General features: G+C 39.3%; 1 protein-coding gene across 1 annotated transcript in view; it reads left to right on the top strand.

Annotated features, from left to right (window-relative positions):
* The first annotated feature begins 4,194 nt into the window (after positions 1-4,194).
* Positions 4,195-27,731, top strand: part of LOC118498540 (sucrase-isomaltase, intestinal-like) — a 52,316-nt gene continuing 28,779 nt past the window's right edge. Inside the window, exons 1-2 of the mRNA XM_036016738.1 lie at positions 4,195-4,223; positions 6,607-6,734. Of these exons, the coding sequence (XP_035872631.1) occupies positions 4,195-4,223; positions 6,607-6,734 (157 nt within the window). The remainder of the gene's footprint in view (positions 4,224-6,606; positions 6,735-27,731) is intronic.

Genomic DNA, 27,731 nt, shown 5'->3' on the forward strand with positions numbered 1-27,731 from the left:
AAAGATGTACTTCCCTTTCTATTTAATTTAGTCATGTGCTGCTGAACATATTTAACAGCATTATATTTGTAAATCTTGGTTGAACTTTATCACTAATAATGAAAAAGCTATATAGTAGATTATAAATAGGAGTACATTTTTAAATAGGATACTAAAATTTCTCACTTATTTAGACATTTTTAAATAAATTCTTCAAAATTAAATGTTATTAAACATTTGGAAATATTGCAATTTTTTGTCTGAAATGGTTTTCCCTTGAATTGTTGTATAGCTTAAAGAAGTATGTCAATAACTCTGCTTTTACTTCACTTCTGGTTGTATGATCGTGGCCAGAGAGTTTACGGTCTGTGAGACATTGTTTTAGCTCTGAATAATATGAGGGAAGGTGAAGGTTCCTATCTTGTTTTTACCTAACAATCCATTGGTGTCCTTCCTTGATTATTTAATATATTCAAATATTTCTGAAGTTTAAATTAGCCAAATATTTTAAATATTTGAACAGAAACTACTATTAAAAGGAATTAATGATAATTAATAATAATAATTTTTTAAGATTAAGATATCATTTGTAATTTAAATCTTCATTCCCAACATTTTTTGCTAATGTATGAAGAGCTTTCATTTAATGGGAGCATAAAGAGTTACTTTTGAAGTCACTGAACATATTTTGACCTTGTTCTGTATTTCTCAAACTATAGGTGTGACTCAGAGAAGGAGTTATGTCTGTTGGAGGCTATTTCCACGGAACTGAAGTGGGAATGAGCATTGCATTGGCGTACTGAGGAAGATAAATCTGAGAAAATGATTCCACTGCTGCTTCTGTAGGAAGGCCCTTCGGGGAAATAGTTAATTGTCAGTGACAGAAATCCAACATGTACCAGCCTAAGGGAAACATGGAAATTTTTTCTTTTAAGCAGCACAGCAGCTGGCTCAGAGAAAGGAAGGAAACCTTGCAGGAACCTAGATCTCAGCAATGTGAAGTGAGAACTGAAATGTGGCTTTCATTATTGTTCTTATTTTCCTTCTGTCTGTGGACTGCTCCACATGGCCAGGCTCACGATCCTGAAGGACAGGCTCATCTCAGCCAATTCCTGGGGAAGGCTGCTGATGGATCCAGTTGGGTCATATGACTGGGTCTTAGGATGGCTCTGTGCAGTGACATGGACTAACCATGTGACGAGGATGTGGTAGGGAGCAGGTTGGCTGTCTTCACAAGAACAATATGCTTGGAACAGGGAAGAGAAGTTATTACCAGAGAAAAGAGTAGCTATTACCAGAAGTCGCCAGAAAGTGGTTTTAGACAGAGGAAGCCATCATGTGGCAAATTTTGCGTGGACTCAACATGGTGCAATGTGGAAAATAATTCAAAATTAACTTAATTTCCTTACTGGTAGGGTTCACCGGGTAACAAAGTAGGGAGTGGCTCAGATAAATCTGTATTTCATCCAATTACGTGGCAAATCCCACAATATCCTTGTCAATAAACTTGTATTACAGACTTAATGACAACATTTTTTGATGAATTATTAATTTGAATAATCTGATGTCAGTCTGGAGTGAGGTCTCTGGTAGTATTTTCTAAAAGCTAGTATTTGCATAGTGAAACTTTGCTTTTTAAAGTGTTCTGAATAAAGACCACAAACATACTTTTACTAAGAGCACATTGTGGCTGGGCGCTGTTCCAGCCTCTGCTGATATAACAGACCAGACAAATTCCCTCCCTCACGGAGCTCACTGTTAGGGAAGACACATACTTAAACTAATGACTTCCTTAAAATATTATTTTCAAGATATGATAGCCTAAGTTGGGGGGGTGTAGTAGAAGAATTCTCAGAGATGGTGACACATGAGCAGCCTGGAAGTGGTCATTTTGGAAGGACAGGAGGAAGACATGCTAAGTAGAACATTGCATAGGCAGTGAAGTGGGAATGACATCCGACATTTACACATCAGCAAGTAGTTCTGAACATTCACATAGTTATTAAAATGGAAGTGGAACATATTAAAATCTGTGTGTTTTTGAGCAAGAATCTGGAGGCATAAAGGGAGATGTAGCTGAAGGGTCTTGATCAGATCCTGAAATGGCTGTGTGAGAGCAAGAGGAAGCTCATTACATGTTGACCACAGTAGCCACACCTGTTCAAGAAATCCTTGGGACCACTTCCAGTTAAAAATAAAAGAGTCAAGTCATCTTTATGCTACTGTAATGATTGAAATCAACTATAACCTGTGAAGAAGGGCTTCCTAACACAGCTACATGGAGACAGATAGCAGAGAGGGGAAGTCATACTTTGGCAGATGTCCAAAAGTAGTTTGCATAACTTCAGGGAATATATCAACAATGCTTGCTTTGAAATAGCCAAGTCCTGGAATGTGGGAGGGCTACAAGAATGTCTTTGAACTCTACCAACACTCCCATAGCTGACGAGGCAGATCAATGAGGAAGTATGTAGCTAGACCGTTTTTATCCTCCCCCTCGCCCCCAATTTAACTACTTGTTCAACAATCGGAGCACAAACAGGTGAGAGGTGCAACTAGATATGCGGACCCGCTGCTAAACAATGACACACACATGCACGCATACAGACGTATGCGTGCCTCAAAGAAAGAGGGCTTCACTTAGGGTCAGGGAGACATTCTGTTATGTGCTGAGTCATGGCCTTGAGAGATGTATTCAAGGAAATGTCTGGACACAAACAAAAATTCAAGTCACTCTGACCCATCTCCTCCCATCACCTTCCCCTTAAATAGCCTTCAGCCAAAAGCTAGAAAATATCAGTCTGCATTAGAAGACTTGCTTCAAACCAATATAATGTAGTGTTTATGTTACTTAGTTATATGATGCTCAGTCTTGCTAGCAGATTCCATCTAGAGGCTCTTTCTTCTTCACCGGCTTTAAAAAAGCAAGCTGCCATGAATCCTACCTCCACAAGGAAGAATTCCATCAACAACCTGAGGAAGCTTAGAGCTGGTCCTTTCCCTGTCAGGCCATCTCATATCTCGATTACAGTCTTCTGAGTCACTCAGCAGGAGGATCTAGTTAAGCCAAGCTTGGATTCCTGACCCACAGAAACTGTGAGATTGAAAAATGTGATTTTTAAGCTGTTAAATTGGTTATACTTTGTTACATAACAACAGACAACAAATACAAATATATACCCAATTACTGATTTCTGAAGTTTATATTCTCATGGGCAACCTAGACAAATAAACCAGTACTTGAAATAAAGTATGGTAAAAGTCATACTGGTGAAAGTTTAGAAGTTTGTTTGCAGAGAAATAAACGTAATTCATTATTACTGATATCAGGAGAGAAAAAGCTTTCGGGGCCCAGCAGAAGGGTGGGGGAGGCAAAAGAGCAGATCAGGGAAAGCTTTGTGATTCTTTCTTGCTCAGGAGCCTTACTTAGGTTGGAGCAAAAAACGAAACAAAGATGTGTTTAAAGTATAGGAGTAGTAGAATCTATTTTGCATATTAAATTGCTCACTCCAGTGGCTGTGAGCAATTTAGACTTTTTTTTTTTGAGAAATTTAGATATTTAACAGAAAGATTGGACTTGGGGATAAGAGCACAATTAAATTGAAAAGCTGAGGGTTGGAATTAACAATATGGCAGTAAAAATAGATAGTGGAGAGCAGAGGCTACAAACGTATCTGAAAGTATTATGAATACAGATCTCTTTGGCCATGGTGACTCACTGAATTTGGGAGATTGGAGAAAAGAGAAACACATTAAGTTGCTAAATTATATGACAGAAGGTAAGAGATAATGCAAAAAATAATTTTAATAGGTAAAATAACTCTCATACAAATATAAAATATGCACATGTCAAATACTTTATTCACTTCATTTACTAACTTCTTAGATAAACAGTGAGGTGTTATTGGTTCAAAGGATAAACTGAAGACATAGATAATCAAAATGCTGAAGTGAATTTGCTAAGATATTCGAAGTGTACAATAACCTTCAGGACAATAAAATATAATATTTGGCATAATTGGACTGGAAATCAAACTGGTCAAAATTAATTTTTAATTCTATGAACAAAAATAATTAATCTCAGTTTTATTCATATTTTAAAGTTGCAAAAAAACCAAAGACAAGGGTACATGCAAAAGTTCAGTCTCAGCATTCCATTGAAAGTACATCCAGTAATCTTTCACCCACTTCAGTTTTTCAGAATTTTCCCAGACGATGGTGCCAAAAATGAATCCAGGCAAAAAGTGAGTTCAGAAAGGAACACACGACAGAGAAAACTCAGCCTGTCATTGTGAAAGGGAAAAGCTTCCTTTTGCCAGCAGCGGACTGAGGGGACGAGAGGGCAGATCCCATGTCAGCATCCTTCCCTCTCATGGGCTGACTCTGAATGAGCCTGATGGGGCAGAGACTTCAGAAGGGTGCTGGGAAGTCAGGGAGGCTAAAGATGGTGGTAGGCTTTCCCAGGCATAGCCCGAGGGAGGCTGCCTTTGGCTCAGCATTCTGTCCAATGGGGATTGCAGAGAAGACAAAGGCTGCATTCCCCGAGGCTCTCCTCCCACTCCCCAAGGCCTGCAGAGGGCAGGCAAGGGATAGAGATGTGCCTTTTACTCTAGTGCAGCGATTGTCAACCTTTGTCATCTCATGGCAACACATAAGCTAATTACTAAAATTCTGTGGCACTCCAGAAACTATATATTTTTGCCTGTCTCACAAAAAATGGGTACAATTTTCATTCATTCGCACTGAACAGCTGTTGTATTAGCTCTTATTATTTAAAAAATTTTTTACAATCTAAGGGAAAAGAGGTTGGTGCCCCTGACTAAATAGTCAGGTATTGTATATTTTAAAAATTCTTGTGGCACACTGGTTGAAAAATCACTGCTGTAGCTGTGGCCTTTGTGGCTCAGTTGGTTGGAATGTCATCCTATAGCCTAAAGGGCTGCAGGTTCGGTTCCCGGTTGGGGCACATGCCGAGGTTGCAGGGTCGGTCCCCAGTCATGACAAGTAAGAGAGGCAACCATTTATGTTTCTCTTCCTCTTTCTCATCCTCCCTCCCCCTCTTCCTAAAATCAATGAGCACGTCCTTGGGTGAAAAAGAAAAGTAAGAAAATTGTTGCTGTAGTGGGACGCGCAGAAGTGCTGGGAGGATGAGGGGAGCCGTGGAGACCACAGGAAATGAGAACTTGATGGAGAAAGGCCATTGCCACACCACATCATATTTTTGGCACATTTCAGTGTGCTGTGAGTAAATTTTGCAGCTTTATTTCAATGAAGGTTAAAGAAAAAAAGAGGCTGAATATAGAGGCAGGTGCATTTTATTCTTCCATTAAATAGTTGGTGAACACTTATCATGGTTATAGACCATGGACTGGTATCCTTTGTATTATATTCCCACTGAAGAAGAAAAACTACAGGGAAAACATATTTTAGGGAAAAATACATGTATATTCTCCTAATTTCTTCTTAGGAGGGCATTCATGTATTATTTCAGCACACAGAAATTTCATTCAAAAATTCTGCCAATATTCACTGGCTCCTAGGTGCCAGGTATAATGTTAAGTCCTGGGGAAGAACAATCATCACACACAGTCTTTGCTTTCCTTCCAGTCTAGTTAGAAAGTAGCAATTACACGATTGTCGTGTAGCCTTGCAAGTATTTTAGGCTAAGTGCAGTGTGCCGGAGAAGGACCTATGGCAGGCACTGCATTCAGACTTATATTCCATCTTCAGGCTTGGTTATGGTGCTGCAGGGTAGCCGCAGTTTACTTAGAAATTCTGTAATTTCTGCAATGGCTATCATGTGTAAAATACTTAGGCTAAGCTACAACCCATTCAAAGTATGATGGCTCAGTCCAAGATTAATCAGCTAAAATAATATCAGAAAAGGCACACTTTGGAGGTGCCTGCTCAAGCCAGTTGATTGACATTTGAAGCTCTGCTAATTGGCATACCACATCAGAAATGAGTTTTTAACTAGTGAAATTGATGGCTTGATCATTAGAAAGGTAAATGTTACAATGGGCTCTAATTGGTAGAGTATTCATGAGGACTGGCTAAAATATTTTAGATTACTCATGCATAAACAAAGGGTAATAATCCAGCAAACCTGACAACCTAGAACTTTAGGAGGCTGGAGCTCTGCGTGTCCCTGTGTCCAGCCGCTGCTGTGGGGCATCTCTGGTTATCTGATGCTGCCCTTAGGGGAAAAGGATCCTGCTCTGGAATGTTGTTGTGACCGCCTTGAGTGGCATTTTCATGAAAAGTGGGGGCTGGAATATGTAAAGGGACAACGATCTGGGACTTTCTTAAGCTTGCAAAACAGGTACATTAATTGTTTTTGTTCCTGCGTGCTAAGGAATGCTGGTTTAATGAATGAGGCAGGATCTGGCCTGAGACTTGTTTGTCTTAGACCCTGGTAGCAAGGTTGTGGAGCAGTAGTTCATTCTCAGGCAGCTACCATTATTTTCTATTTATCTGATTTTATACAAAAAAAGGCTCCTCTTCTGACTCAAAAATAAAAGTTAGGTTTGAACTCTGTAATTTACCTTCTTTCAAGTTCAAACAAGTAATGACTGATTAAATTATCATTATTCTTATGATAATAAGAATTTTTTTCTGTTGTATCAGCCAGGAGCTAGAAGAAAAATGTGGCACCATCAAGCTCAGTATTGAGGAGTTCAACAAAGGGACTCTTCTACAAAGCTGTGAGGCGGAATCAGGAGCAGCAGCTGGCATAGTGAAATACCTTGATGCCAGTATCAGCAAGTTGTTCCTTCTAGGCCTGAAGGAGCAAAGGAGGGATCAATGGGAAGGACAACACGAAGGCTAGTATATGGAGACCTCTACCTGGAATGGCAAATGGAAGATACCAGCACAGCTATTAATTCAGATATAATTAAATTCCACCTAAGAATTTCTTATCAACCTCAGAAAAGGAGTGATTCATAATACTGCAGTTAAGCGTGTGCATCTGGAACCAGCCTCTTTAGATTCACATCCTTGCTTTGCCACTTAATCCTTTTGTGCCTTAATCTTCCCATCTGAAACATGGAATTTACCTCTTCTTGGAAGGCTTAAATGAGTTATGATAAGTAAACTCTCAGAGCAGTGTCTGACACATGACAAGTGCTGCATAGCTTTTACCTATTTATTGGGCATTTTTATTTTATTCAAAACAATAAACACATATATCAAGTTGTCTCATAATGCCTCAGTCATTTTTCTGTGTTTTAAAGTATATTAACATTGGGCAGACCCTATGAAGTGGGTAGGTTTCTGTCTGCCCGCTATGTCTTGGGAAATCACCTCTCCTCAATTCTCAGACTGTTCATGTGGTTTAGGTTCCTTTGCCCAGCAAGTATTCATATGCTCCCTTCCATGGGACTGACACATGAACTAAATTCAGCTAGCTAGATGCCTCTTTGTGAGTAGTCCTGGAACCTGCATTATACCAAATCCTCTTTTTACTGTAATGGTTAGCTGTAATGATAAGCTACTTAGAATGTTGGTAACCATCATCCAGGGCTGGCTTTTTTGTTTGTTTTGAGAATGAAAAGGAAAGCAAGACAGAAAATGGAGAACTTACCAGTCACACAAACCAAAGTTTTCTTATCTTCCTGTCTTCTAGTTTAAAAATAGGTATCTCTTATCTTCATCTGAAAAAGCTTAATTTCAAAATCCTGTCATATTTCATATTTAATACATTTGTCAAAGCTTTATATTTTGTAGCTATAGTATTAGACATGAGACTTAAAGTTCTTTGTGCTGATAGCGAAGTTCAAATCTGTAAAAGTTAAAATGCAACATGAGAACCAACCTGAAAGGTTATTGTGATGCCATTAATTCCTTTAAAAAATGCCGACCCACAAGTTTTTAGTGAAAACTCTGTGAGGCATCATGTTAGAAACATTATGAATCAGCTCACTTGATTTTCACAAAAATCCTAAAACAGATTCTATTATACTACTGCTTGGTTTATAGTGAGAACACTTCATCTCAGAGGGATTGAAACCAGCCCCAGGTCCCTCAACTCTTTGCAGATAAATCTGTCAGGGGCTCTGTTGTGGACTGAATGTTTGTGCCCCCCCAAATTCATATGTTGAAACCTGAGCCCCCAATGTGATTGTATTAAGAGGTTGGGCCTTGAGAGATGGTAAATTCTTCAGGGTGGAGTCCTCATAAATGGCATTAATGTCTTTGCCAAAGACACCTCAGAGAGAGCTCTCTTGCTTCTTCCACCACGTGAGGACACAGTGAGAAGCTGGTGACACAAAAAAGGGGTGTCACCAGACCTGGACCATGCCAGGACCCTGATTCAGATCTCCAGCTTCCAGAACTGTGAGAAATAAACCTCTGTTGTTTTTAAGCCACCATCGAGTGCTTTGTTAGAGCAGCCTGCCCTGACCGAGACAGGCAGAGAGGTGTCCTGAGAGAGCACGCTCTGGAAGTCCTGTTCATGGACGTGGAGTATACTCAGTACACAGTGGGGAGGAATAAATACACAGCAAATATACAAAATAGAAAGATCCCATTGATATAAAATAGCATTTTTATAATTATATATGTATACACTTCTATAAAGAGATTTCTAGACAAAATTATGTGTACTTACATAATTCATGTTTTTTATATATGTACATGTTTTCTATAAAAATGTACAGGTTAAGTGTTCACTAATACATTATATTTTATATATATATGCAGAGATAAGACTATAACAAGTACATAAAATATGTCACATATTTATGTATTTCCATAAGGCAATATCTGGAAAAATGCTCACTGTTAGATCTGGTTTGATAGATTTCAAGTTATTTTAAACTCTGTGTTTTGTGTTCTGTTTCAATTTTTTTGTAATCCTCACTTGAGGACATTTTTTCATTGCTTTTATAGAGAGGGGAAGGGAAAGAGAGGGGTGGGGGGAGACAAATATTGATGTGAGAGATATGATTGCCTCCTCGTATGCACCCCCAATGGACTGAGCCCACAACCTGGGTGATGTATCTTGAGCAGGAATGGAACCTGCGAACTTTCAGTCTATGGGACAAGCCTCCAACCAATCGAGCCACACCAGGCAGGGCCTGTTTGAATGTTTTTAATCTATGTGTATTGCCTTTATAAAAAGAATGCAGCTTCAAAGATACCAATAACCACTCCAAACAAATAAGTCCTTAATGGATATCATAGCATTAGAAAAGACTAATAAAATACAAAATATTGGAATTCTGATATGGCAACCCATGTTTTCCTTTGTTCATTCATTTATTCAATAAATCCTCATCGGGTAGTGGGTATTGTGGGAGGCAGGCACCTGGCGTAAAACGATGAACAAAGTAGACACTGTCTCTAATGGTAATGTGTAAGATGCTTTTGAGAGCAAACTTCAGAGTCCTGAAGGAATCCGATACGTACGAACATGCATTTGTATGTCATGGATGCGATTGTGTACCTCCAAGTGTTGGGGGTGAGTGGGGAGGTAGAAGCAAGCAGAGCCCTGAGCAAGCCCATTCCTGAGAGCACGCACTGTTCTCTGTGAGGTCTGTGAGCAGGCCCCTTCTGCAATACCCTCCTGGGTGAGGCTCATGAGGCCAGCTGCTAGAAGGGTTTTGTGTAGATCCCCATCTCCTTTCTCAGAGACCCGGTGCTGGAAATTTCTGAATGCATGACAGTTCATAACTTACACTCAGAAGCAGTGGTGTATGTATATGCTGGCCTATAAGTGTGCATGGACACACACACACACACACACACCCCACACTATTTTATTATACCTTCCATGAAAATTATTTACCAAACACACTGCATGATTCAAAATAAAAAATGTAGAAACTTCATTTCAAAAAGGGAGAAATAAAACATGGCTAAGAAAGTTTGAGGTAATTTTCAACTACTTAGACCATAACCTGAAAAGCCTCAAAGTAAATTTGTTCCTTGTCTGAGTGCTTGGTCTGATTATTTTTCTCTCTCCCTTTCTCTTCCATCATCCTGTCCTCACACAACAATCTGGAAATAAACTGCTGCTTGGACCTGACAGGCAAACCCATCAGAGCAACAACATGGCCTGGAAGTATGTTCCTGCTGCTGGAATAGAAAGGATATCAGGTAACTTGGGATATCTGGAAGAGCTTAGCAACACTCTAGGAATTGTGAGGCCCTCTGTAGTGATTACGTATTATCCACAAAAAGGGAAACATAGGTAGTTCAAATGTCCAAGGCCTGAGAATCAAAATTCCATTGCTTGGGGTCACTTGGATATTATAAATATAGACCAAAGGCTATAAAAAAAAAGAAGACATTCCAAGCAGAGGAGACAGACCTACGCATGAAGGCAAAGAAGTGCACGTCCATGTGACTTTTAGGTTTCTGGAGTTATTGTGCATGACTGAACTGAAGGCAAGATGGCAACAGGAGGAAGCATTACACTGGGCACACACAAGGCTAGTGAGATAATAGGGTAGGGGGAAAGCCCTCCTAACCACTTCTGGTACCTGATTAGGGGTGGGGCCAGGGAAAAGCAGGTACATGTGCCATAGAGGTCAAGATGGCACCCTGGGGAGGTGCTGTATCGAAGAAACCTGTTAATCTAGCCTGGAGAAAAGAAGGCACTGGTTGGAGGCCAGACCCTCCTGGAGTGCCGGGAAGTTTGGGCTAAGAAAAGCATCTGGTCCGGCGCACATGGGAAACTAATATAAACCCAGGGAAGGAAGGAATGCTAGTGCTTGCCCACCTTGTGACTGTACTGGCCAGTGCATTTGCGGGACCTTGTAGCCCTGGAAGCCACATGACCAATGGTAGTGCTGGCCCCACACACAGGTTCCAAGGAGAGGGGCTGAGGCCTGCCTGGACAACACCTCAGTGGCTGCCTACAGCTCTCAAGGGACAGTGCATGGGATGGGAAAAAGAACTCTGGACACTGCCGGTGGTTTTGGTCCGGCTAAGGATGGCCAGGCTTTCCTCTGGGTTTCTGGAGGGGTTGGGCTTTTGAGACAAGAATCTGCCATTCTCCTAGATTGTGCAGCATTTGAATAAAGACCCCTTTCCTTTTTCACCAACCTCTGCCTCTGGAATTTGCGTACTGGTGGCAGCAGGAAGCTGAACCTCTATTCTGGTTCAGCAACACTATGATGAGGGAGGAGGCAAGACAGAGTAGAGACCATGTTTAGAGTGGAAGGTAGAGCCTAGGTTGTCAAGGGCTTTGAGAGCTGAATTAAGCAGTTACAGTTTCATTCTTAAGACTATGCAGTTCCTTGAGAAATTGCCAAAACGTATAAATGGCCTGTCCAGGGGTTAACTGGGTATGGAGCAGGAGAATTAAATGTAGCAGTTTTCAGTAGGTAAGTGGTCATCTCTGGGCTGGGAAAAGAGGGTAACAGGAGTCAATACAATGGCTGGGCTAGGATATCTCCACTCTTCACTGCCCCCCACCCCCCCAGCTCCCACAGAGGAAAACAGAAAGCAGGATGGAACTAGATGGGTTCAGCACTGCCTTTTGTCCTTCTTCAGCAAGACAAAGGCTCTCCTTCCTTCCTTCCTTTCTCCCTGGGCAGGACTCCAGTGAGCTGGGGAGACCGCCATTCCTTTCCAAAGCTGCTTTGATTTTTTTCCCCAAATTTTATCCATTTAAGAACAGGGCTGAAGGGAGTAGACAGCCTTCTCATTTACCTCTTTCTCTAAACCCTCTAAAGGGGGCCTGCAGGAAGGGGTGGACTCTAAAGGTGAAATGATGTCTTGGGGATGAACACTGGAAAATGAGGAATTTTCCTGTAGTCACCTTAATCTTATGTCTAAGTAAGGCTTTATTGCTCATGTTGGAAAACTGAGAACTTTTTTTTTTCTCCATTCTCCTTTCCTTTTTTTCTTTTTTTAAAATAAAGAAATGTAAGGTACGGAAGAATGTTAACAGAATGAGGTTACAAACTCTAACCAAACAGGAAAGCAGAAGACAAAAACTGAAAGAACATTGAACAAAGATTGTAGAAAGGACAAGCGATGAGTCTTCCCATGCCAACCTTTCACATACTCTCGCTGTGTTGTCTCACTACGGGTCTATTTGCTTAGGGCGAGTTGAAGCCACACTGACTTCATGTCTTCATGGGGCTTTTTCTCCCTGTTTTTGTTTTTATTTTTGAAGCTAATGGGAAAGTCCAGCAGCAGTCAGGGGATATTTTGGTAATAGTTCAAGGGCAGATAATCAGACCTTCTGGGAAAAGAAGGAAGCTGACAGTTTGGATTAGAATCTCTTTGCATCCCAGAAATTCTAGTCCACAGGTCTTATCCCTGTATGTGTCTGTTGCTATGACTTGACCTAAATGATCTGGTCAAGTACAACTATGAGATCTTTGGTAAACAGTGGTACTTAACAATATTTAGAGGTCATCAGGGTGAACTACACCCTTCCGCTCCAACTTCCCTATCGAGCTATAAAGGAAGCAAACCTCAGACCAAATGCTGTCATGCTTACAGTCATCCACTAAGCAAACATTTATTAACAAGCAGGCATGAAACAGTTCATACAATCCATTCTGTAGGCTTAGTGAATTTCTAGCTCTCTGTTCTTTTGTGTGTTCTGAGGAGACCTAGCATGAAATATTTATTCAAGGCAGATGTGACAATATATTAAAGGCAGAAGTCAGATTTATGAGCAGCATCAAGGAATAAGCCTCTTTTAATAAAGTGGCTGGACCAGTTCTTTTATAGAATTGACTTTTGGAAGGCTTTCTAAAAAGTGAAAGATTCACTAGATTTTCACATTTATCTGAATGTTCAAATAGACATAAATTATTTTAGCCAATTTATGCATTTTGATTTCATTACTGAGAACTCTAGTTTGAACATCTGTTACATGATTTAAAAGGCCACACATTTTCACCAAACTTTTTCTGAGCATTCATTATGTTAATTTACCAAGTCTTTGGTATTGGTTGGAGATAGTGATCTCAGAAAGGCTTGGAATAGCAACCTCTGGAGTATAGATATTTCTGATTAAATGCTAGTTAATCAGGCCTGGAGTGTACATTTCTCATTAGGGCAATAAACTACTTCTAGACTATCACTTAAACTAATATGTAAAAAATATCACATTGCCTGTGCTGAATGAAGTATTTTAAATTGTAGACCTGATAACACCTGCTATTATGAACTGCCTGCTTGTGCATTTCCTTCTCTTCTACCCCATCCCCCACAAATTCATATGGTGGAATCATAATCCTCAATTTGGAGATGGGGCCTTTGGGGTGTAATTAGATCATGAGGGTGGAGACCCCATGAATGGATTAGACCTCTTGTAAGAAGAGGCCAGGGAGCCAGCTCTCTCTCTGCTCTATGAGAACACAGCAAGAAGATGATGATCTGTAAAACAGGAAGTGGGACTTCACCAAGAACTCGACCATTCTGAACCCTCATCGCAGACTCCAGCCTCCAGAACTGTGAGTAATAAATGTGTTTGTTGTTTAAGCCACCCAGTCTATAGTATTTAGTTATAGCAACCCAACCTGGCTAGGTCACCTTCCATGGTTAACCTCCCAGCCTACTAGCTGATGGAAGCCTCACTGAAGTCACCCGCTCTTCCCAGTCAGCTGAAAAGCACAGACCCTTATATAAGCATTAAAATGATATTTCACTGGTACCCCTTTAAAACAATGAGAACACTTCCATTAAGACACATTAAAATGGTCTTGTTACTTTGCACTTACACTGATGAACTCATTCATGTTCTTCAGGAGAAAAGCTTCGGTTTGTAAAATGATCCAAAATCTAATATGTCAAAGTGCAGCATATATTTAATTACATAATTTGATTAATGGTGCTTTGGAGAACACACTTGACATTTACTTAGGAAATTTGATTCCTCTGGGAATCATCACTAAGAGAGCAATCTAAATTTATATTGATGTTATCTTCTAAAACCAAAATTGCCTTTCCTTCAATAAACAAATCATATCAATTTTAGTTAATTTTTTAAAAGTGGGATTTGATGAGTATCTGTTTGTTGTTATTCATCTAAGCCAGATAAATACAGGAAGAGTATTTCAATACTGCAAGATAAAAGAACATCTTTCTTTTTTTTTTTTTAAGATTTTATTTATTTATTTTTAGAGAGGGAAGGAAGGGAGACAGAGAGAGAGAGAGAGAAACGTCAATGTGCAGTTGCTGGGGGTTATGGCCTGCAACCCAGGCATGTACCCTGGCTGGGAATTGAACCTGGGACACTTTGGTTCCCAGCCCACACTCAATCCACTGAGCTATGCCAGCCAGGGTAAGAACATCTTTCAATGTTGGGCAACATTGCAACTTTATATTTTGGAACTTCTATTGAAATCTATGTTTAAAAGACTGTGTTTTTTTTAATATGAGTATCTTACACAACTTACCATGCCTTTTTAAAAAATTTTCTGATCAGACTTGCATTGGCTTTATTTTACTACCTTTTAGTGAAATGAGATAGTAGAATATGTAAGTTCAAATTACAAAAAATAATTTTCCCCATGCTGATGTGGCTCAGTGGATTGAGTGCTGGCCTGTGAATGAAAGGGTAGTGGGTTTGATTCCCAGTCAGGGCACACGCCTAGGTTGTAGGTCAGGTCCCCAGTAGGGGGTGCATGAGAGGCAACCACACATTGATGTTTCTCTCCCTCTTTCTCCTTTCCTTCCCCTCTCTCTAAAAGTAAATAAATAAAAGATTTTAAAAAATAGTTTTCTCCTTACCAGAGTTTACCAATGAAGTACAAGGATTCCCAGCCCTCTCTGTTCATTAGTTCTGCTCTGTAAGTGAACTAATAGACTGTGATCGAATTTGTAAATATTCCTCAGAACATCCCGTTTATCACTGATGGGAAAAGGAAAGAGTCATTAGGTGAGACACATTATCAAATGAGACCCTAATGATGTGTGGAGAGCTCTGCTGAGCAATTTGATATGAAGCTGGGGTCAGGGTAGAAATAGGATGTCCAGTAAAATACAGGGTTCCCAGTTAAATTTAAGTTTCAGATAAATTAGTGATTTCTTTTAGTGTAAGTATGTATTTGTATAAATATGTGATAGACATACTCACACTAAAATATTATTCCTCATTTACCTGAAATTTAAAGTCTTCTGTATTTTTGTTTGTGAAATTTGGCGACCCTAGGTAGGAGGTGGGGGAGATGGAAAGTCTTTAGGTAAATTTCTATCTTTATCTGCATATTGTAAATTTTTTTAATGGTGATCTTAAATGGAAACTCCTTCAGGAAATCATTTTTAACTGAGATTTAGAGAGCTGCTTTTATGTGTACCTAAAGCTGTGAATGTTTCTTTCTGAAATCTGTAAATCAAGTGGCTCAGTGGACTGAGTGCCAGCCTGCAAACCAAAAGGTTGCTGGTTCGATTCCCAGTCAGGGCACGTGCCTGGGCTGCAGGCCAGGTTCCCAGTTGGGGGCGTGTGAGAAACAACAGATCGATGTATCTCTCACATATTGATGTTTCCCTCCTTCTCTTCCCCTTTCTCTAAAAGTAAATAAATAAAATCTGTTTTTAAAAAGGTAATGAGAAATGTACTCTTTCTTGTTTGAAAATGAGAAACTCAGGGCCATGAAAAGGGGGAAGTAAGATGGACATCAATGCTGGGTCATGGGGTGTTGGCCGAGTTTGTAGGTTGTTAGGCGTACAGCTTGAACTTTGGGAAGCTCTACATGAGTGTTTAAAATCAGATACACTCAAGTCCAGCTACAGAGCTTTTGATGTTTTTTGGTGTTAATAAGATAGTGAAATGAGCATAGCAATTGTATCACAATATTATTTGATTTAATCCTGTGTTGGGGATTAAAGCAAATACTTGTAAAGTTCTTAGCATACTCAACATACAAAAGACTGAAGAAATGGTAGCTTTATTCTTTTAAGGCTTTTCAAAGTCAAGTGTGTTTTGCACAAGATTGGATATTTTTCCTTAAAAACGAATAATCGAGAAAAATCTTTAGGTTTACTAAGGCCATTTCAAGGAAAAAAAATGTATTTGCTGTATAAATTACGTTAAGGAATAAGCATGAATAAAATCATTTGTTTAGGAGAAGGAAGATCATGAACAATTTTTCCCTGTTATTTTTTCCCCTTTTAAAATTTTCTACCTTCTGTTATTGCCAGAACTCTAGGAATTATCACCTAACTCCCCTTTTAATATTCAGTATCTGTCATGCACAAATATCCATGGTTTATTTGAGTAAAAAGCTGAATTGCTGTCTTCAGAAATAATGATAATCTAAAGGCCTGTGGTGTTTCAATGCAGAAAAATTTCATTCCGAAGTATTTGGTAAACTCTGAGGCTTTTTACTATTATTGTGATAGATTACTTTAAATATTTAGTTATTTTCAATTGATTTCTAGTAACTTTAAAAATTATTGCTTTTAAAACTGATAATATTGTAGAAATATAATATTTTGATTGTAGATAGGCAGGAGATAGGTAAACATGTGATAAAAGTGGTAAGATATTTTTTCCTTGAGTTAAAACAAGCTATAATAACCTAGTGAGTGAAAGTCCCAGAATCTCTAGTGATGGAACTGCCTTTCCCAAGAGCTTAAGCATGCTGAGTTCTGATTGGTCCAGCTGACTAAACCATTATCTGATTATTTTACATGACATTACTTTATTCATCCTTTGTGGGATGAGGAAGTTCAGTGATTCAGAAGTCAAGTTCTCTTCAATTCTGTATTTGAATCCTTAGGGAATATTTGCCACCTAATTAACAAGGAAGAGGTTTAGGAAAATGTCACTTAATAGGAAACTTCATTCATTCATTCACTTGTTCATTCATTCATTCATTCATGACTAGACGGACACAATATTGACTCTTAAATAATTTACACTTAAAGGGAGATGGACCGCCAATGTGTAAGGCTGGTTAGAAATAAGTTCACGTGCAGAAGAGGAGGGAGATCAGAGCGATGGGCGGGGAAACCTGGGAGGCCAAGCCTGAGGTGCGGGTTGGAAGTGAGAACAGGCGTCTGGTCCAAGGACTTGATGACAACCACTTGTTTCAAAAGAAAATGAACCATAACTGGTTGAGGGGTTTCCTTGGAAAATTACCTGTTTTGGAGATCTTCACAGGAAACAAAATATGGTGAATTTTGCCTAGATCCCCACAGAGTTAGAGCTTTTTGATGTTCAAAATAAGTGCTTTTTGGTAGTTGATTAGAATAACAACAAATGTCTCAGCAGTTAACATGTAGCAGGTTTAAACTCTACATATATAATCTCATTTAATCCTCACCACAGCTGTTTAAAGTATAATTGTTCCCAATTTGCAAATAAGGAAATTGAGTCTCAGGGAAGTTAAAGAACCAGAGTCCAGGTTGAAACCCAATTTGTCTGCCTCTTTAGTCTGTAGTCTGATTTGGCCATTTTTAAAATACTGTTTCTCTTTAATTTAAGGGACAATGGCTTGATATTCTTCTCCTTACATTAAGAAGGGAGAGTAGACAGAAGAAATCAACAAAAGTTCTTTAAAATTGAATTATTAGGATGGCCTTTTATACTGTTCCACCCACAAATGGAGAAAATACATGCACTCAGACATTTGCACAAAGTACATAAATGATTTATTCTTATTCCTGGTGTTAATGGAATTATCCAGTAGAGAGGGGAAAAAGCAATAGCAATTCAAATATTTGTCTATTGGCATATCCCAGAAAACAGAATTCATCTGAAGAACTAAAGTAGAAATAGTTCTCTATACAACTTATTTTCTTTAATGTTTCACTGTTGCTAGGGGTTTTTTTTTTCCTATTGGAAAAGGAGATCAGAAGCTTTGTCGTTAAACACAGTGGGTGATGAGGATGGCTGCATGTGCGCTACAGGTAAGAAAGCAGGGGATTAAATGGAAATGAGGCAAATACAGTCAGCTGAATGTCAAGACCCAGACATGAGAATAGTTCTCTGGTTTCATTTTGTTTTACTTCTCAGGGTGCATTGTGAGCCTTGTGAAAATTCCACTTTGGGAGATAGTCTTAGAATAGTCTTCAGTATCTCCACTAGAGGGCAGTGATATCCTCTACTTACTATATCTCCGGTGATGGTTAATGTTTAGTCTGACACAACAGTGAGAGGGATAATTCCACATAAGATTGGATTGCAGGGTGGGTTTAATACCACAAAACCCAATAAAAGACAGAGCAGCAACATTATAGCAGCAATGGCAGAGCTACAACAGGTTTTTAAATCAAATTTACAAACGCAATACATTGCTATTGTTTGTTGAGATGAGATGGTTAATCCTGGAAGATTCCATCAAAAGGCTTCAGAGAGTCTTGTAAATGGGCATAATCTCTGATGCCCCATGAAAACATAGGGTCCGGGAAAAGAACGAGGGATATGGCATTCTTTCTGAGGAATCCAAATGTCTAAATCACTTTGCCTTGTGCAAGGGAAAGTCTTGTCTCTAACTGCACTTGTTTCTCACTCAACTATTGCAAATTGGCTTGGTGGAATTAGACACTAAAATGAATTCTGAGGTGCAAAATTCTTCTTAGGGAGAACACTTACTTGTGGAAGGTAGAGGGAGAAAGCACAACTGGGCAGAGCATAAGGTTTAATTGTGACACAGGCTTGGCAAAGCCTTTTGGAGCAAGAATTTCCCATTATTGTCCTGTGTCAGACTGACCTGAACAGTTTTATGCCCCTCTTCCCACTCAGTCATAGACTTGAGCTCCATGGAAAGGGCGCAGGAGGACCCTGAAGGAGCTGTGAGGCGGAGGTGGTGTAAGTACCTCAAAGGTACCTTGCTATACACTGACTGACTGTATTCTCTGCCCCCCTAATCCATGTGTGGAAACCTCAGTCCCTGAAAGGGATGGTATTTGGAGGTGGGGCCTTTGGGAAGTAATTAGGTTTAGATCATGTCATGAGTATGGGGATCTGTGGATGGGATTAGTGTCCTTATAAGAGAGAAAGAGACCAGAGCTCTCTCTTTCCCTTTGCCCTCTACACCTCTCTCTCAGCCATGTGAGGATATAAGAAGGTGACCATCTGCAAATGGTTCTTATCAGATACAGATTTCACCAGACCTTAATCATGGGCTTCCCAGCTCCCAGAACTGTGAGGAATAAATGTTTATTGTTCAAGCCACTCAATCTATGGTAATTTATTATAGCAGCCCGAATAGATGAAGACAGTCCTACTATGACAGATAAATTTAGTTTGGGGATGTCAGATTAAGTTGCTAAAGGGGCTTCTGCCATGTTATTCCAAAAAATTCCTTGTTCAAGGCCAGTTTCCTAATGAGTAGTTCTGCCCTATGATATTCTCCTCTTTCATAAAATTATATAGCTGAAAGAATGGCAAAAGTTTACTCAGACGAACCTAGTCATTCTACATATGTGGAAAGTGAAGACTAGGTGAATTAAGGAAGTCACTGAAAATCACACAGCACAGTTAGTAGAAGAGCTGGAATTTGAATCTCATTCCAGTACTTAATCTAGTACTCATTTCAATTTGCCAAGATGTGCCAATATGGCCATGCACCTGACCAATATGGCCAGGTGTTTCCTGTAATCAGCAATGTCAGTACATTGATGACATCATGGAAATCCACCCTGCCCCCATTTTCTTGCCATTGACACCTTTCTTTCACGGCCAAGTCAGATGCTGTCTCTGTTCTGTTTGGCTGAATTTCCCTTCACCTGGAGGAAGGCAGTATCAGGTGATGCAAGTTTCTTCCTGAATGGTAGCCCACTCAGAGCAGATTTAATGGAGCTCTGCATGACAGCCATTAGTGTGGGAGGCAAATGAGAGAAAAACAGGAGTAAGAGAGAAGGTAAGAAGTTGAATAGCTAAGGAAAATTTGAGTTGCGCCTCAAGCCTGTCCTGATAGCATGAATAGATCCTTACATACAGTAACATGCTGTTATGTTATATACTGTACCTATATTTTAATCATTGTAGCCACCGGGCAAAGTTGGCACTATCGTCCTGTCTTACAGGTGGGAAAACTTAGGCTGGGATAGGTTAAATAGTTCGAGCAAAATCAAATAGGACTTCTTTTCTTTCTTCTTCTTTTCTATTCATTCATTCAGTCTTTTAACACATTCATTGCCTGTTACATGTCAAACACTGGGATGTGTGTGTGACCTACATTGGACTGTGATGTGTGATAAGCCACAGAGATTTGGGAGTGGTTGTCTGGTTTGCTTTGTTTATATAAGTCCATTCTGACTAGTACAAAACTATTAGTCAAAGTCTGTCCTTGCGACTTAATACATTAAAAAATTAATGTATAAGAACTGGTTTTCTTCTAATAGGAAATACACATTTGAAATGGTCCGATTATGGTGATGGGAACGTGTGACAGTTCATTGCAGTACCTGCAGCTCTAACACATTTCCTGTGTTATGTGTTGACATATATTATGAACTTTGTTTATTTATTTATTTTTATCTGATACTTTTATTCTATTTTGTGTTACATACAATGTTTTGTTGTCCTCATTTGTTATCATTTTTCTCTTTCTATATCTTTGTACTCTCTCCTGTTTTAGTATTTCTTTTTGAAAAATATTTTATTTATTTTTAGAGAGAGAGGAAGGGAGGGAGAAAGAAAGAGAGAAACATCGATGTGTGGTTGCCTCTCATGTGCCCCCTACCGGGGACCTGGCCCACAACCCAGGCATGTGCCATGACTGGGGATTGAACCAGTGACCCTTTGGTTCATAGGACAGTGCTCATCCACTGAGCCACACCAGGCAGGGCTGTTTTAGTATTTCTTTTAGTTTGGTAGTATATTCTATCTATCCTAAGATGATTCTTGAATCTTTATGATATTTTAGAGTTCTTACTTATGGTTTAGTCATTTTTTCTTCTTACATCTTTAAAAATCTGATTAAGTAAATGTTCAGTGATACACAGTTTTTGACTGAATACATACACAGTCTGAAACTCACATTTTTAATAAGCTTTAATGTAATGCATTAGGTTCAAAATCACTGGTGCATGTTTATGCTCAGGACATTGCCAAATCAATTTAAAAATATTAAGTCAATGCATGTTCAGAAATGCACTCATTTTTTTAAAACCTGAGTGTTGACATTTATAATTTTTCCAGACTGTCTTTCATGTTTTCACTAGTTACTTGTCTTTTCATTGATAGATGGGATGATTTGAAAACTCACTGAGCTGAATCTTAGGAAAATATAAGGTTTGGATTATTTTTTTAGGTGTTTTGTCAACAACCCTATGAAGTTATAATATGAAGAAGAAGTAAAAAACATAAAGACTATATCAAATGTTACTTTCTATTCTTAGAGCAGGAGAATAAAAGACACAGATTTTCTGGAAAAATTATTGTCAGAGGACAAAATTTCCAGAGTGAACTCCACTGACTTAATTCATTTGTTTATTTATTGAATAAACTCACACTGAGACCTGCAGATCCATGCTAGGAATGGCCAATACAGAGATCAGTAAGACATAAGTCCAGGCCTCAAGGCATTCATGGATAGAGTCAATGGGAAGTAGATATGCAAAAAGACAATCACAACACAATAGTTCATGTTTCTAACAAAGCAAGTACAAGTTGCCTTGTACAAAGAACAAACACTTAACCCTTCTTGGGAAAAAAAGAGACTCTTCATAGGAGATGGGAGGAAAGTGGGAAGACTAACAGGACTTAGAGTGAACAAAGCAGTGATCCCCAAGCTTCTATAGATCAAAGAAAGACAGTATGTAATAACTGTGTTATGAAAATAAATATATAGAATGTTAGAATATAAGAAATGATATGGAATAAGGTGAAGTCATCCTGGGTAAGAGGAATTAGGAACGTGTGTTGTGGTAAGGGAGAGGTTGCAGTGTTTCAAGGGATGGTCTAGTAAAAGTGATTTCAAGGAGGAAAGGAGCCAGCAAGTACTTATGTGGGTGAAGAGCATTCCAGGTGGAGGGAACAGGTGGTACAAGAGTTTAAGGCAGAATTACATTCAAGGGCTGTCAAATAGGCCACTGCGGCTTGAATGGAGTGAGAAAGAAGAATGATGGTAGACAAACTCAGAGAACTTGGGCTGGGGTAGGTGTTCAGATCAAGGCCCCATGTAGGCCAAGGACCTTGACTCTAAATCAAATGTGATGTCATTGAGAATTTTTAATAGAGAATGGTGATGTTATCTGACATGTTTTAAAAGGACGACTCAGCTGCTTTGTTGAGAACATATACTATAGAAGAACATGTGTTTAACTCTTAGGAGGCTATTTCAGAATTCCAGAATTCTGGATATATTTTGAAGGTAGGGCTAATGGGATTTGTTGCTAGACTGGTAGCATTTAAGAGAAAGGGAGGAATCAAGGATGACCCCAGTTTCATACCCTTAGAGTCCGGAAGAATGTTCCATGTACTGAAATGAAGTAGGTTTTTTGTTTGTTTGTTTGTTTTTATGGGGCAGGGACCGAGAAGAGAAGATAAAATTGTTTTGGACGTGGTAAGTTGGAAGTGTCTATTCCACATCCAGTTGCAAACGTGGTGAAGTTTGTTGTGTTCTGGAGTTATAAACTTGGGAGGTGTCAATATGTGCATGGTCTTTAAAGCCCTGAGACTGGGTGGGGCCCCCCAAAAAGAGATGATGGACTGATAAAAGAAGGGTACCAGTGCCCGAGTCCTAGGGTACTCAAAGAGTAAGATTTTGAGGAGAGGAAGGAGAAAACCGCAAAGGAGATTGAAAGGCTGTGACCAGTGAGCTAGAAGAAAAACCAGAAGGTGTGGGGCCTGGAAGCTGAGTGAAGGAAGAGTGAGCAACTGTTTCAGATGCCCCTGATGGGCCAGTTAGGGTAAGAACTGAAACAGAGGCTCCCAAACTTCTTCGGCTCATGTCACTGTTAGAGCCTCTGTACATTCTTATGGCCACCCTTGACCGAAAGGAATACCTAAGCGTTTTGCTTATTACGTTTAAGTGGTCTTGCCCAAACAACCTAATAAATATTTGAATCCTATCAACTTAAGAAAGCTGAAAACGTAACACACGCACATTACAAGGGGGAAAAACACTCTAATATTTAACTTCATTCTTGAATAACTGCTGTTATTTTTTAATGGAATGTGCATGTCTGGGCACTACACAACTTTTAATCTTAGAGTGACTTTGGACACCCTCACACTCACGTCCTGTTCCACACTGATTTCTGCACAGTCCTCACTTTTTACCACAACCAACACCAAAAACCCAGATTTGCAAAAACGTGCCATCATCGAAAGGAAAGCAGTGCGATCTAACATTGAAACTGTGAAAGAACTTGAGCAAACGTTGGTGCCGTGGTTGATGGATGTACTTCCTCAAAATTTTAAAATACCCCTTCAGGCCCAGTGAGTTTGCTGTGGTGCTTTAGGAGGCCCAGGAGCACAGGGTGAGGACTGCAGTGCTGAGAAACGGCCATGGGAGTCTTCAGTGGGAGTCACAGAGGGAGGCTGTGTGTTTTATCATCCAGACAGGGAGAGCAAATGCGAGAAAGCAAAGGGGCACTCTCGTCATTAAGCTGTGACCACTGGAGCCAACCCAGGTTGTTTGGGGAAACTGGGATCTATCAGCTACCTAGTAAATCAGGTGGAATAGCGGAGTGAAACCCTGGATTGAGTGGCTTTAGGAAAGAATGGGACACAGTGCAATATACAGATCTTGTGTCATAGAAATGTACACTTGAAGCCTATACCATCCTATTAACCAATGTCACTCCGGCGAATTTAATTTTTTAAAAAAGACAGGATTGGAGAAGACATCGAAGACAGTGAGTACTAAAGAAAACTGGTAACTGAGAACACAGCATAGTGTTTATGGAGCTGATGGAGGAAGAAAGAGCAAAATGGAGGGAGGAGAGAAGGAAGAGACCTAGCGAAGGAGACAAAAATTGCAATGTGGTCATGTTTAACCAGGTCAAATACGAAAAGTAAGCAAGATAAATAACTGAAATGTATACATTGGATATGCAAGCAAGACAAGAACAGTTTTTGAGGAACTATGGGAGTCAAGCCAACCGTCAGTGGAAGAGCAAAAAGGAAGAGCAGAATAGATTCCACTTTCTGGAAGAGGTGGGTAGGCCAATGGCTAGGTGGGGCTGAATTATTCTAGAATGAAAGGGACTTGGGAGTCACCTAACATTTTTGTTTTTAAACATTTGGTGGGATGTGATCTCTCATTTTTGTAACTGCTTTGTAACTTTTATAAGTGCTATTTCTATGGGAAGACAATCCTTAGAAACATTTCAAGGACCATTTACACTCTCATCTCTTCCTTGGTGCTTCCAGGAATCCTCTGAGATTTACTCTGTGTCATTCTTTCAAAACCTTGATTGTTTTTGTTGTTGTATTTTGTCCTTGGTTGATGGCTTGTTTTCAGGGTGCATGTCTGGCCTTGCTGGTAACTGCAAGCTTTCTGAACCGGGACCCTCCCAGCACACACCAGCAGGCTCTCACCTGGACTCTGGCACTGGCTGTGTACAAAGGACACCCTTCTTCCCTGCTTCAGACCTGTCCTCACCTGTCCCCTTTGTAAGGAGGCCTGCCCTGCACTCACCTCTGCAAATTGTCGCCCTTCCTTCCCTCATCCTAATACCTGTGTCTCATTCACCCTTATTCTGCTTCATTTTTTCCTGTAGAATTTTCAACTTCTTATATATAGTTATCAATGTTTAGTGTTCATTTTCTGCCTTCCTCTAAATAGAACATAATCTCTGTCTTTCTTTTGCAGGGGGTGAGGTCTGTTCTGTTTACTGATGAATCCTAAAGCCCTTATATGTAGAAGATGCTCAAAAAGTCACTTACTAAAGAACAAATGTGTTCTTTATGTAGCTTCTTCAATGCATTAAGTCTCAGCTGTGGCCTCAAATTTCAGTTATGTTCAAAGAACTGACTAGTATTGGTTCAAAAATCTTAAAAGTTCTGTAAATTCCCAAAGCAACAACTGCTCCTTTTACCTTTAGTGCCAAAGCACAGTTTTCTGTCTACATTGGCCAGGCAAAGGTTTTTCCTTCTTCCTTTTTTTCAGGCCTTGAATGAAATGTTTGTTGAAGTTACACTGACTGCTTTTATGGTCCACATTTTTATTTAGAATTTCTTTAATTGATTTTTATCGTTTTTATTTGTCTGTCTTTTGTCCCCTTATACTTTTAATATAGCTTGCTGCATCGTGATTCTCTTTGATGAAACTGGCTTCAAAAATAGAAAACAAATATTTCTTTTATCCCAAGAACCAGGAAACTTTCCTCTATACTGCCAGGGCTATGCAGGAGGAATACAAGCATGAATTCAAAGGTACGACTAAGACTCAGCATGCACTTTTCTTTAGTAAAGTTGGGAAAGTTAAGCTCAGAAGCATTGTTTGGTGTGGGTGAATCAAGTGAGAAACGAAGGCTGTCAGCATTCTTCCAGAGAAAATGTATGTTGCTCTTTCAAGAAAAAGCCCCCTCGCCTTCTTTTGAAAATATCTTCACGTGAGGTAAACAGGGTCTATTTTTTGGCCATAGAATTTTCTATTTCTGTCTGATATTTTCCCCAACCAATGGAAATCAGTGGGATACCCCAACAGAAATGATCATTAAAATGCAAAAGTACTTTAACCTTTTACCTAAGATTGATATTGCTTTTAGGAATTGAATTTAATCTGTTCGTTCTTTCACTTCCTCGGTTTATTTCCAGTTTTTATTTGCAGTTTGTTAACACATTGAATACTTACATTGCTTTAGGTTTTGTGCCTATGTGATAATTAAATTATGTTAAAAACAAAACACCTGGTGCAGGTGTACTACGGACTGACTCGCGTCAGCACATCTCACGTTGCCGTCAGGCCCTTAGTCAGTAGGTGGATTAGCCAGTGTGTTCCTGCGCAGCATGTCCGAATATCCTTTGGAGTTTCGTAGGTCAGCCCATTGCTCTTTTAATTATTTTTTAGACACATTTTAGGTTCACAGCAAAATTAGCAAAAAGTACAGAAAGTATCCACACACTTCCTTTCCTCTTCACACACACACACACACACACACACACACAGCCTTCCCTCTCATCGACATCCCCATCAGGGTGGTGCCTTTGTTATAATCCATGAAACTTTCATTCACACACTATGGCCAGTCAAAGTCCATAGTTTACATTAGGTTCACTCTTTGTGATGTATATTATATGGGTCTGAACAAATGTCTAATGACATGTATCTGCCATTACAGTATCATACAGAGTAGTTTTACTGTCCTAAACACTTTGTGTTCTGCTTATTCATCCCTCTCTCCTACAAAAACCACTAGCAACCACTGATCCTTTTACTATCTCCATAGTTTTGACTTCCACAGAATGCTGCGTAGTTGGAATGATACAGCATGTGACCTTGTTAGCTTGCCTTCTTTCACTTAGTAATCTGTATTTAAGGGTTCTCCATCTTTTTGTGGCTAGTCCTTCCTTCCTTCCTTCCTTCCTTCCTTCCTTCCTTCCTCTCTTTCCTTCTCTTCTCTTCTCTTCTCTTCTCTTCTCTTCTCTTCTCTTCTCTTCTCTTCTCTTTTTTTCTTTTCTTTCTTTCATGTCCTAGCACTGAATGACATTCCATTGTCTGGATGGAATAAATAAACCACAGTTTATTTATCCATTTATCAGTTGAAGGGCATCTTGGTTGTTTTCAAGTTTGGTCAATTATGAATAAAACAGCTATAAGCATTCATGCAGACATAAAATGTCAGCTTCTTTGGGTGAATACCATGAGCATAATTGCTGAATTGTATGGTAAGAGTATGTTTACTTTTGCAACAAACTGCCAAACTATCTTCCAGAGTGGCTGTACAATTTGCATTCTTACCAGCAATGAAAGAGTTCGTTTCATTCACATCCACACAGGTGTTTGGTGTTGTTAGAGCCTGTCGTTTAAAAAGCATTCTCTAATTTCATCTTAGGATTTCCAGAAAAGAGTCAGGAATCAAAGGCCAGGGTTCAATGAGTATTTTTTTTTTCATTTTTATGGGGTAGGGGAAGAGAGAGAGAGTGAGAGAGAGAGAGAGAGAGAGATCGTTCTTTTATTTCCTTTGTAGTATTTCCTATTTGTGAGGTTTTCCTGGAAACTTATAGACCATTCCAAGAGAGAAAACATACTCACAAGATTAATAACTGTGAAGAAATAACTTTGAAGAGGATGGACAAGTAAAAAAATGCCTACATTTTTACTTTTATATTGGAAAAATGTTTAAGTATTTACTTTGTTATGTAGGATTAGAACTATAAACTTGGCTGCATGTTCTTCTACTCACTAATTTTTGTTTCTATTTTAATAGCATTCAAATCAGATAAGAGCCTGCCACCATATCTTACACCAATATTCAAGATTTATTAAATATTATAGTACATGATTGAATTAATTATAATACATCCTTGACTTTTTGAAAAGTTACTGTTGTTAAAATAATTAATAATAATAAAATTCATAAATCACAAACCAAATAATATAATAAATCTTTCATTTTGCCACCTCCTTTTAATGTGAATGCGTATTTTTTATAGACTCAAATTCTAAATTGTACGTATTAGGGGAAGTTTGGGAATCAAATTGAAAGTACTGAGTTTGGAAAACTCAAGTAGTCGAGATACTTATTTATCCCCTGGGCCCCAGGCCAAGGCACTGCCTTTGGTAGCCTTGTGGGCCTTAGAGGCTGGCGATGTTTTCTGAGTGTCAGGAAGCCTGGAGTTTTCACTTGGTGATTTTTCAATTCACAGGTGTGTAAAAAGGAGTTTCCATGGGTCATGAATTAAAGGTGTCTATAGCACCTTTTAACTTTCCACT

The sequence above is a fragment of the Phyllostomus discolor genome, chromosome 2 (assembly GCF_004126475.2).
Source record: "Phyllostomus discolor isolate MPI-MPIP mPhyDis1 chromosome 2, mPhyDis1.pri.v3, whole genome shotgun sequence".
In the NCBI taxonomy this organism is placed as follows: domain Eukaryota; kingdom Metazoa; phylum Chordata; class Mammalia; order Chiroptera; family Phyllostomidae; genus Phyllostomus; species Phyllostomus discolor.